Raw genomic sequence first — 12,383 nt, forward strand, 5'->3', positions numbered from 1 at the left:
GGGAAAAACTTTTCTTTGACTCTGATGAGGTCAATACATCCCCCAGAAGATATTGCATATTTAGAACATATGAAAGCAAAGAAAGAAAAATCTGGTTGGCAGTGTCCCCTGTAAAGGTGAGGATCAATTGGTGATTCTCTATGACCCATGAGCAGCTCAGACTCTGGAAGAGATGTCCCACTGGCTCTTAGCATAGGAGCGCCTTCCCTTTGAGGCTGTCAAAGAGTGTCTAGCCCAGCCAGTCTCCTGCTCCATGAGGCAAAGGGGCAACATCACACCATCTACCTTGCTTAACTATTTCATCTCTTTATTTGTTGTCTTATGTGTGAAAGAATTTTTTAGTAGAAAAGGTGGCAAGAATTTGAGTGGTAGTCTGAAATGGATCGTTTCCAGGTTCTGCAATTTTTCATTATGGCTGGAATAGCAGAACCATAGAATGATTAAGGTTARAAGGGACCTTTTGAGATGATCTAGTCCAACCTCCCCAGCACAAGCAGAGTTCCCTAGAGCATGTTGCACAGAATCACATCCAGGCAGGTTTTGAATATCTCTAGAGAAGGAGATTCTACARCCCCTCTGGGCTATCTGTTCCAGTGCTCTGTTACCTTCACAGTCAAGAAGTTTTTCTTCAAATTCAGCTGGCAACTTCCTGTGTGTGTTTGTGGCTGTTGCTTCTAGTCCTCTTGCTGGGCACCACTGATAATACTCAGGCCCTATCCTCTTGACCTGCTCTGTTAGGGTAACTTTAACATTGATGAGATTCCCTCTTGCCCTTTTCTTTAAGCTGAACAGGCCCACCTCCTTCAGCCTGTCCTCATAGGAGAGATCCTCCAGGTCGAGACAAAGAGCATGTGGGATGCAAATGGTCCCCTTTCACTGTTTTTTTTGTTTTGTTTTTTTTTCTCTAAGAATTAGAGGAGGTTACAGTAAAAATGAAAAGTGAAAGGGGAGAGAAAAATAGAGAAMGGAAAAGCTAAAAGGAGGCAAAACTGTGCCTTGGAGAATAACATTCCAGTCATTATATATTCTGGGTATAACACTTAAAGGAAGCAATTTCCAAAGAGCCACACGAATGGTAAAACAAAGACCCTTAAACATTGTATTCATATTCTTACCTGTTAACCTATGTGTAATATTCTCATGTGTTTAAATTAAAGTTCCAAAAAGAAAATTTTGGAGAATAGAAGGAAAACTTTGATCTTTCCCTTGCTATTTGTAATCCAGAACACTAGAGGACAGCACTAAATTAATACATAAATCTGTTATTGTTCAGGGTTAATGATGTGTGTGTGTGTGCGTGTGTATTTAAAAGATACATATGTGTGTTTGAAGGCTTTGTGAGAAAGTGATGCTTTGATTTAAATAGAGGRAAAGTGGTGTTTTCCTTAATTTCTTTTACTACATTTTGAGATGCTTCTCAATTGACCCATATTTGCTGCTGTGATTTCTTTATAAGAAATTAAGCTTTAATATTTTTAATGTAGTAATACTGCAGAATAGATGGTTTTAATTTTTTTTTAGAGGATGGAGTGTGGAACTGTTCCTTCTGCAAACATAGAATCATAATTTCTCTGCTGACATGAAGTGTGTCATGTTAACACTATGATATTTGCACTGATATAAATACGAAGTACTGTAGTTCCTTGTAAAAAAATCTTTGTTGTGTTTCTCTAGGTACACTAGAACGGCATGAAACAGGTGAAACAGCAAAAGCCATTTTTTCTTCCATTGACGAGTCAGAATATTTAATGGCAGGTGTTCAACTTCCTATATCTCAAGATTCAAAAAGACATAAAGACACTGCATACAAGTTCTCTAGCTCCTGCAAGCGGGGCATGGTGTSTCTCAATCTTTCTCATACAGAGAAAACTTCTGGTAAGGTAAGAATGAAGAGTAGAGAATTTAAGAGCAAAGAGTCTGGATCCAAATTCTTCAGCCCTTCACTTTTGTTAATATGTAACCTGTCTAAAACGTGTGAAGATGTGGATTTAATTTGTACAGCCTTGGGTCCTGTTGGCTCAGTTTCTATGCTTTCAACTCCATTTCGGTAAATCAAGCGGGAAAGATAGAGAATGAAGGTTTCATTCAAACTTGAGTCTTTACCTCTGCTGTGTTTCTGCAAAAGCGCAGGTTTCTGTTGTGATTCAATGCTTGTTTTTATTGGATGTTTCTGTTTGCTCTGGATATCAGGGTAGAGCGGTGTGTAAGTGTCTGCATTTATATTAATGCAATTAAATTTGGCAATTCATTGGTTAGAGGGAGGATGGTGCTGTTCTTGATAAGATATTGTGCCACACATGTAGCCCCAGTGTTAAGGAGGTATTTGGAAGTAGACACAGGACTGGCTTTATCTGATTTATCTCCTTGGTGTTTTTTTTTTCTTTTTTTTGAAATAAGACAAATAATAGCAATGGAGAAGATAYGATTTTGAGGGAGGGGAATTTGAAATAAATTCCAAACTGAAACTAGTGAAATGAGCTGAAAAAACAAGCACAGAGATACCAGATGGAGAGAGGCAGCTGTAAAATTGCAGCATTCATTTTGTTTGTATCTTAAATATCAGTTGTTTAGTATGTAAAAAGCTGCATTCTACATGTAAAACCAACTATTAAAGCTCACAATTTTAATAAAAACGCAAATTCAATTCTTTCAGGAAGGTAACAATACATGTCTCTTTCTAATACTTAGTTTGCCTGTGAGGACTGAGTGAGTGTATTGAGCTCTTGATAGCAAACTCCTTTGAGAATGGGAGTTCATTGTTTGTGTGTATCGCCCTTTAATAAAGAGTTTTGGGAAATCTGCTCTCTGCAGTGCACCAGCGGAAGTCATATGCACTAATTTTCGATCCTAAATCATAAATACCTTCTTGCAATTATGGCATAGCCAAAAGCAACATTTTTGGTTAACAACTGTGAAAAAGCCTTCAAATGATTTCTGGTGTTTAACTTTTTGGCTTTATTAATTGTAGTGCCTGAAAAAATGTTTTTTCCAAAATTCAGTCTTATAGTTTAATCCAGGTTTCATTTCCAAATTTTCTAGTCTTCCTTTATTGTATTTACAAATTTAAATGTACTTTTGAGTTCAAACTGATGGTTGTTTAACTCTTTATCTTTATCTTTGTCTTTGACCTTTGACTAACCTTAGTCCAATTTCTAAAGTTCTTTTTCATGCCATTTGCTAAAAAGTCTTATTAGAGCATAATCCTGCTGAGCATCTTGTGGGGCAGATGGTGCATGAGTTGGCCATTGACACAGAATCTGATCACACTGTTACTTAAAAGAGTAGATTCTTCTTGCGTTTTAAAAGAGGAACAACAGAAAAAGTTAATAGCTGTCTTTGAAACATAGATTGGGTAATCCATTTAAATTGAAAATTGTATCGGTTTAAGAAAGTGATTGGAAAGAAAACTTGCTACCTATGGAATATAGGGAACTATTTTTTGGTTGCTTTTGAAATGGGAAGCTTTGATTATGATTACTATGATTTTAATGTGGAAGCAGTGTCACACTAGTGTGTGGCAGTGAGAGTCATAATAGTATTTGTAGCATGTTATTTGATGAGAGACCTCAGTTCTGATTCTGCATTGTTTTGATGCTTACATTTTCTTAAATTATCTTGTTCCAAAGTGTTTTTTGTTGTTTTCTTTTTTTACTGAAAGAAAATGGATAGTCATTTCACCTTTTTACTTTTTTATTGTTGTATTCATGGCAATAATGCAGTCACATTATTTTAGGACTTATATCATAATAAATATTTTATTTTGTGTAGAAACACAAAGATCTGCACCTGGAAAGCTATTTCTAATCTAAAAATCCTCCATCCTTCACAAGCTGCCATTCTCTCTCACTTCGATCCCCGCTAGAGCTTACTTTGCAGAAGGGAATGGGAGAGGCCAGAGGCTATACATACAATGTGTAGGTGAACCTAGCAATACTATAATGATGGACACCCGCCTCCCCCCTTATAATGCTATTCCAGAAACTTTAGAAGTACTGTATTGACACTTTCTAGCCACTGGATGTGTGTATTAAAACATTTTGATATAGTCTCCTGAAATTCAATTGCGTGAAATTAGTGGGTATTCTATGGAACTTGGTAGATTCAACACTTTGTGCTGTTTTTGTGAATAATGGCTACACTGATGAAACTAATGCAGAACATGCAAATAAACAAAAGTTTATATACACATTCAATATTTGATTATTAATTTTTTTCTTTGGAAAATTATGTATCAGAAATTTCACAAAACACTATATTATTTAAAACAGTTCTGCTTTACTAAAGAGTAACCAGCATACTTTTACTTTTTTTCTAAAGCATTTCATATCAATCTTTCTTCATTTAAATCCTAACTTAATATTTTAGTACAGAATATTTGCTTTCAATTTTTAAAGCTTTATATAATGGAAAGTGAAGATTAGATACTATATCCTGTTGGTTTTATGCTTGTAAATTATCCTTCCTTTGTACAGTGAGCAAAAATCCGTGTGAAGATGGTGAATGAGATTCAGCACTGTGATTATTTTTAATATTCTTTATTTTATTACAACTGTATTTAAGGCAAAACAATGCCTGAAAGGTAATGGTCTCTTTATGCTTTGAAAAAAAGGAGGAAAAATAGCCTCGCATAATGGTCCAACTTCAAAGGTTTTCTTTCAAAACATTTGTCATGATGTAAATCACAGATACAAAAGCAGAATGCTTTGATTTCACGGTGTTTTGGCTATTTAAATTCTTTTATTGTGCTGCACGTGCCAGTGGGAGTACCAATAACAGACCAGTGTGACAAATGCAGTTAACACAAGATCCATATTAATGTTGTCAAATTCCCTTGATATATTTAAACAGATTTTAATTATTTTCARTGCTGAAAGACATGAACTATATAGCTTAATAGTTCTTCAAGAAAGCTTTACTTAATATGTGAATGTAAAACCTCTCATAAAAATGAAACTTTTATATTGGCCTTAGTCATTGACATAGGGTATTCATCAAGTCAGCAATTTGTGTGGCAAAGTGCCATTTGAATAGTGTATTGTTAGAATACTTATGGTCCACTTGACAAGGGCTCTTGCTGTAAATAGTGCAATTTGACTCCAGCTGTTAAAGAGTGGCTTTGACAGCAGCCAAATAGAATGGAGATGCTTTACTGCACCGCAGAAAAATCAATAGTGGGTTCTTGTTCATAGTAACCTGTTTTTTCTTTTTTTTTTTTTTTTTGCAGATTTATACAAGACTATCTGGAGTTTATGTATGAAAATTAAATATTATTTTAAAAGTCGCTCTGTTTTCAGATTAGTACAGGTGATAAACTGTGTGTGTAAAATGCATAAAGTTAGTACTTTGGGGGTGTACACAAACACTGACAATGAAATAACAGTGTTATTTCAACTCTCTAGCTTATATGGATGGATATTAGGATGTAGACATATAAGCTATATGACTAATGACAGAAATTATCTTTCCTTCCAGTTAAGAGGTATKTGTTTTCATTTTCATTTTTATAGTGCTCCTGTAGTATCTCCATAGAAAATACTTTTTTCTATGCAACATTTTTTTTTAAGCAGATTTCTTTGTTGTTCTCCCCCTAACAACCCCCACAGATGTTGACACTCTGTAGTGCCATTGTAGATTTTCCCGAAGCATAGTCTGGCTGGTGCTGAACAGTTTTCCAGCAGTATTCACTGACACAAGGTTGCTATGATACCTGGCCAGTAGCAATAGGTATTGAATCGCTAGTCTTAATTACAATAGACTACACACTAGATTGTGTGTGTTTGGTGTTTCTTTGGACTAGCTCTCATTATACTTCCAAGTCATAGTTATTTTTTGAAAATTGGGACTGTTTTTTTTAATAATAATAATAATAAAGCTTCAGCGGTTCATACGAAGATTTCATTGATCCATGTAAAACTGGATGTTTCTGGGAGTTGTTTTCCTGATGCTGTAGAAGCCTCATGTTTAAAGCGAAATGCAGGGAACTCTCTTAAAAATTTGGATGTGAATGTCTTTCACATGTACTAATGTTTTCATCAGTTTCAGTGTAAATAGTGTGTTTAAGATTCTATGTAAAGATGATGGAGGAGCGGTGTATAAAATTTGTGCAATTAATGATGGTCCAAATGCTCTTTATTGAAGTCTTTGGTTTGCTGAATTATCTTACTGAAGACTTGGACCAGAAAAGGAATTTTAATTACTGCTTTTCATGTATGTGTGAGTAAGAAAAGAAAAAGATGAGTGGGAAAAGTATATTTGTATTTGAGCAATTATGAGAATCTTAGGTATGTTTATGTATTTGAGTACCTGCTACTCTAACACGTGTTTAGTACCTCTGAACATTTTAAATCCATATAACTAGTGTTTGTTCATCTTCRATTATGTAATAGCATACTTTTTCTAAGCACAGGCAGGAGACTGAAATGCACGTATTTGTTCAGTGGAAAGACAGTGTTCATTTTTCTATCTTCTTAAAAGAAGAAATAAGGAGATATGCAGAAAATGTATATATAATAGGATTAACATCAGCTCTGTTAGAGTGTAATATTACTGCACAAAATAAGCAGAAAACAAATCCAGTCAAATAAGTTATATGTTTCTGTAAGAGAAAGGATGTAATTTAAAAATAAAACTTAGAATGCATGCCTGGAAGATGATATTTTAGTTAAATCTTACTATTGGAAGAACTAATAATAAAATAGAAATGAACTAAAAGCACAAATAAATTATGCTTACTGATAAGAAATTGGGAACAATGCTATAAGCCATGTTGAGTTAGTCATAGATTCTTTCCAATTAATTTAATATGAGGAATTTCAGATTTTGATTATTTGTAAGACACAGAAATTCAAGACCAGAGTAAAACAAAAAGGTGGGATGTTTCTACTGAGCCTTGGTCGTCTTTATGGGGGTGGTTCCAGAATATTTCTGTGCTTTTCCTGGGATTGGTGCTCTGTGTTAGGGTAATACTGAGTAGAATAATAAACTGTAATGAGAAAATGAGCAAAGTAAATAAAGATGTTGACATGTAAATCACGTGTTTGATATAAAAGCAATTCAAGAGTACATATTCTGTGAAATTTAAGTTAGATATTTTTATCAAGGAACCAACCTGGTAACGTAACTACAATAATGTAGTTGTGTTACGAGATTAATTTTGTGCCAGATAGTGATATCATGGACTGTCATCATATCAGCTCTGCTGAAACTTGCTCTAGCTTCCTGAATTTGTCCCTCTGGTAAGTGAGGCATTCCTGTTGTCTTCAGTGCTATGTTTTTTTTATGTTCAGATGCTATTGTTTGCATCAATGCATAGGGAAAGGAAGGAGCTGTTGTGATCTCACAGCAGTGTTTACACAGTTTAAACATTGCTTATGCTTTTTATATACTTTCCTGCATTTTTCTTTGTTATATTGAAGATGTCTTAAAAGACTTACATTTTCTGTGTAGACATCTAATTGGATCCTCTGTTAAAGCTGTAGAACTGTTACAGGTACCTACTATGAGAAGCAATCCTGAAGTTATCAGTAGTCCTTGTGAAGTATTTTTCATTGAAGAACCATTTATTGAAGCAAACAGCTGTTACTACTTTACCTCAACTGTCATGCCATTCCTTCCTGTTTCTGTGACTTTTAAAACATCATTCAGTCATTCTTGTCTGATATCTGYATCTTCCTTGTATTGAGTGCTTTCTAAATTCTTAATGTTAAGTTTGTTTACGCTTGTCCTAATTTTCTATTCTATTTATATTTAAGTGCTTGACCTTTAAAATATAGTCTGGTTCATGTTATTTTAGTGAATAAAAAATATCATTAAATAGTAAGGTCAACTTGATGCCCTTGCAGCTGCTCAGAACAAAAAATAGTGTCTTCCACAGAAACACACTAACAGTCTATAAGCGCTCATAGAATTGCCATCTGCAAAGCTTGCCAAAAGTTCTCTTCTGAAGCTGATACTGAAACTTAGTCTGCAAAAGAAAGATCACTGTCTGATATCCTCCTCCTGGTTTTAATATAGTATATTTTTATATATATTATGAATACGCAAAGCTTAATCTATTTCCTTATGGTTAGATTTTGTCAGTTCTTGCAATACTTGTGGGAAAGAAACAAGGCTAAATGACATGTCTGAGAATATTCATCATCTTCAAATACTGTTTTCTTTGAAGGTTAGGCAGTGCTACTGTTACAATACAACTGTTGAGGAAAGTATAGTGTGATGAAAACAACAGGTGGCACAGATGTAGCTGCTGTCTTGATATAACCTAGACAAGCGCTATCAATGAAATAGAAGTTGAAGAAAATAGTGCGATGGTTTTGAATTCTTACTAGAAACATGTCTTTTGGTTAAAGAATTTACTTCAGTGTTCCAAGTAAGGTAATATATGAAGAAGTAGAAATAGTATTCATATGTTAAATATTTAAACTAATATAATTTATAAAGGTGCTTTTTATATAAAAATCTATAGTCTTCCTTTCTTTCTAAGATTTTTGTGATGCAGAGGCTGTCTTTAGTGTAGAAGACCAATAGGTCTTGCTTGAGATGGACGCATTCATTTTGATACTTTTTGAATAAAATTAGAGAAGAGACTTTGATAAAGGCATTGTATTCAAGGTCACCTTTCAGATAAGATGTGCCTTGTTCTAGAATTGAACTCTAGAACAAAGTAAAAATTCCTGCTGTTACATGTTTAAAGAAAAAATGTGGAAAATAGATTTGTATGGTTCTGAAAATCAATCTGTAGAATATTCTTTGATAGCAGCAGTGATATGGTATGACTCCAGAAAAACTTGCTTGCACTTGCATTTAATCTAAAAAAAGTTTGTTGACCTTTTTTGATGGAAAGAGCAATAGTATGAACATAAAGAATGGCAAACTTCTAGTATTCATTTCAGTCTGCATTAAGCAATAAGCGTGCTAACAATTTTTCCTAAACAATTATCAATTTCTTGGGCCCAGTAGATCCATCTGGCCTACAATCTGCCTGTCCACTGGTCTTCCATTCTTGACAAAAAGATGGATTTATCCAGTTGATTGGTCCATTGTACTACTTGTATGTACTTTCATCACACAGCTTGAGTTGGAAGACTCCTCCTTGGCCTAATTACTTTCATTTTGCCACAGACTTATCAAAAGTGATGCTGTGATTACTTGTCAAAGTGCTGCAAAGTGATCAGCATTCTCCGCTGCGATAAGAAAAAGGAAGAAATTAGTGTTGCAAGGCAATAGGTTGCCTCTATTTAATTTCCATTAAATTGATGGACAGGCATTGGTACGAGGTTAAAAATATTGTAGGCCTGTGTGGGAGATGGATTCTACTTCAGACCTGGACATCTTCAAGAATACGATCAGAGCTGTAATAAATAATGTAATGAAAGAAATGAAAATTAAGTGCAGTACATGTTCTTTAAACCAACTCTTATGGAAGAAAATGAACAGGGATTGGGATTTTGGTTTCAGATAAATGACGGTTCGGGTCAGGTATGAACAGCCTGGTAAAAGTGAACTAGGACACCTCTAACTCAGACATCTGACTTTTTATATGATGGTACTGATTTTCATAAAGGGCAAGAGAATCTGAGAAGTTAGTAATTTTCTTTGAGAAAAAGAAAGGTAATATTAACTTGAGAGAACTTGCTGAACTGAAGAAAATTTTATAGTAAAAGGTCTGTGGGACAATTACTTGCAGAATATGGATGTAGATGACACAGAAACAACGCAGTATTCAAAATAACTAAAGGGTAAGCACCACCCTTGCTGCCTAACAGTGGGCAAGGCCCGTTTAGTCTTGTCTTTGTTACCAAAAATTAAGGCTATCCAAAGCATGTGGACATGCTATTCTGCTACTGCCTTTGGAGAGAGCTTGTGCCATGTGCTCAAGGGGTACCTCAAGTTACCTGGAATTAATCTGAAACCTTTTTAGTTGATGGAAAAAAATACCTCTTTAGCACATGATTGAGAAGGTGTCTCTGTATCCCCTACCGCATATGCACATAGTTAAGGGCATATTATCTGTCTTTCTTGGCTAATAAGAAAATTGAGATACTTAAATGCCTTCCCCTATGAGAACACCTGCACCCATTTGTGTGTCATGCTGGGTGTAAGGCCAGCATTGCTTTAGAAGGGGAGGCCTTCAAACTTGCCCTGTTTGTACCAACTTTGGGAGGTTCTACCTGTTTTTAGTGTCAAAAACTGCTCCCCAGGGGATTCTGAAGCTCCAGGCTGGGCAGACGTGGGAGAGGATGTGCGGTTTATCTGCAGAGAGCCCTGTTGGATGAGAAGATGCATCTGGGCTCTGTGACCATGGCTGCTACCGGCATCCGTTTCTCTCTTTGCAGAATCCAGTGTATGTAGAATAGACATTTCTGCTGTATACCTAGTGTTTGTAGCTCTTCGCTAATTGACCAAAGGCTTTTTTGTCCATATTCTCAATTGTTTTTTCAGCTGGGCAAGAAAACAAGCTTGTAAATAGCATGAGTTTGTCAGTGACACTACTGTGAGTGATTGATTGAATAGAGGTGGTATTAAAATGGAGGACTAGAGAATTTTGGGGGATCCTATCACTGTGAAGCATCTGTAGCCATCTGCAAAAGGATGCAGATCAAGACTTTACATCTTGAGCACTTAATCTACTAAATGCTTAGCTAGGCCTTGAATATAAATGTGAAAGTTGTGTCCTGTGGATTCATCCAGTTTGTTTCAATATTTTAAACCCTAAACTTTAAGCCAATGTAGCTTTTGCTACTTAGAATTGTGAACTTAGCCAAGGAGGTCTGCTGATACGATTTAGCTTATACAACAGATCATTTGATGTTCTTGAACAATAAGGAATTGTTTTTGTTTTAAATGCATAAGTATGATGATTTGATCCCATTTATATCTAATCATTGCTRTTTTTTCTGGCATCACCCAGGGAATATGACATTTGCTTTTTAAGTGTAGTGTGACTAAAATCTTGATATAGTAATTTAAAGAGTAAGGGTCTCTCTCTTCCTTTCCCTTCTACCTCCCCTCCCTGCCATGCTCTTCTACCTCCCTGCCCGCTGTGGAGGGAGAGGTGGACTTAAAAAACAGAGAAATGTTCAATGGAGCTCAGAGCCTTATGCAAATGCTGTGTGGTATCTAGCTGGCCTAGTATTCCTCTACTGAATGATTTGTTTCACCATGTACAGTATGCTGCACTGCTTTTAGCAAATGTAGTGAAATCATGATGAAAGGCAAGTTTATGTTTTCATACTTGTTTTTCACTAGTTAAAAAAAAAAATAAAACCCTTAGGTTTTCTAAAATAAAATATGACTGTCAGGTTTGTGGTGGTGGTGTTGCTTTTGACCAGTAGATGAAGAGGTGCTGTATTTGTAAAGGAGACTTTAAGGTGTGCTATTTGAAACCAGCGGTTTTTGTGAAACTTGCCAGCAATATTTTATGCTCATAAAGCAGTTTGGAGCCCAAAGCACAATTTCATTTATCTTTATATTCTAAGCTTTATAGAGTCTACAAAAGTGTCCATCTGTTCAGCTGAGATTGCCTCAAATAGTGAGTGGTCAGGGGGACTTAGCTGATACAGGTCAAAGGAGCCTCTTGACCCTGTGATACTCGCCAGGGCAATTGGAGCGCAGGGACTGATACACGGTTAGATAGGGCTTGCTAATGCCGCCTCCACTTTAATTGGTAATGATAGCAGGAATACACAGTAAAGTCATTGCTGAAAGAAAACAAAAAGTATCCAATATAGTAATTTATTACCAGTCAGTGGGTTTCACGCACGGGGTTGTTTTACCCCTGCAGTGGTCAGAGAAAGCAAAAAGGTACTCTAACACTTAACTGAAAATGGATGCCCTGCTGCTATCAGAGATGCATGGTGGTCAAATGATTGCCTGTGCCATTAGCTTGGTAATGTTTTCTCTATTGTAAACTCAGCTCCCCATGTTCTTCCTGTGCATCAGCTGCAGATTGAAGGCTTTCTCGTTTGTCTTCTATTTGTGCTGCCAATCATCAAGCTGCTGTCCACCAAGCACATTTCAAGGAGGCAATCTTTTTTTTTAAACTACTATTGACTACCATCTCCCGCAACCCAGGACTCAGAGGATTTAGAAATAAATTTAATGCTGTAATTTCCACTGTGCCATCCATTTTGTGCATTATGTATTTGTTTTGTGAGAATTTCATGAGAAAATTACACATTTCATATTTTACCAAATTTGTGCAAGATATTTTTCCTGCAAATATGTCCCCTAAGACAATTGTTTCTTATTATGCGTAATGTAAGTAACATTACTGTATTTGTTGCAGAAGCTAAAGAGAAAACATCTGTGCAGATAAAGCCATTTACAGAGCTATTCCATGTATTTGTTCCRAATCAAAAAATACTTATCACTTCCTGTCAGCA

The 12,383-nt window shown here is 35.7% G+C and overlaps 1 protein-coding gene across 3 annotated transcripts in view; it reads left to right on the forward strand.

Moving 5' to 3' along the window:
• The window catches only part of WDR72 (WD repeat domain 72), a 98,075-nt gene that overhangs the window by 33,439 nt on the left and 52,253 nt on the right, over positions 1–12,383 (forward strand). For all 3 annotated transcript variants that reach the window (XM_026045789.1, XM_026045790.1, XM_026045791.1), the window contains one exon: positions 1,675–1,880. In XM_026045789.1, coding sequence (XP_025901574.1) covers positions 1,675–1,880 — 206 coding nt within the window. The remainder of the gene's footprint in view (positions 1–1,674; positions 1,881–12,383) is intronic.

This window comes from Nothoprocta perdicaria, unplaced genomic scaffold (genome assembly GCF_003342845.1).
Source record: "Nothoprocta perdicaria isolate Ctin4 unplaced genomic scaffold, notPer1 scaffold_41, whole genome shotgun sequence".
NCBI lineage: Eukaryota > Metazoa > Chordata > Aves > Tinamiformes > Tinamidae > Nothoprocta > Nothoprocta perdicaria.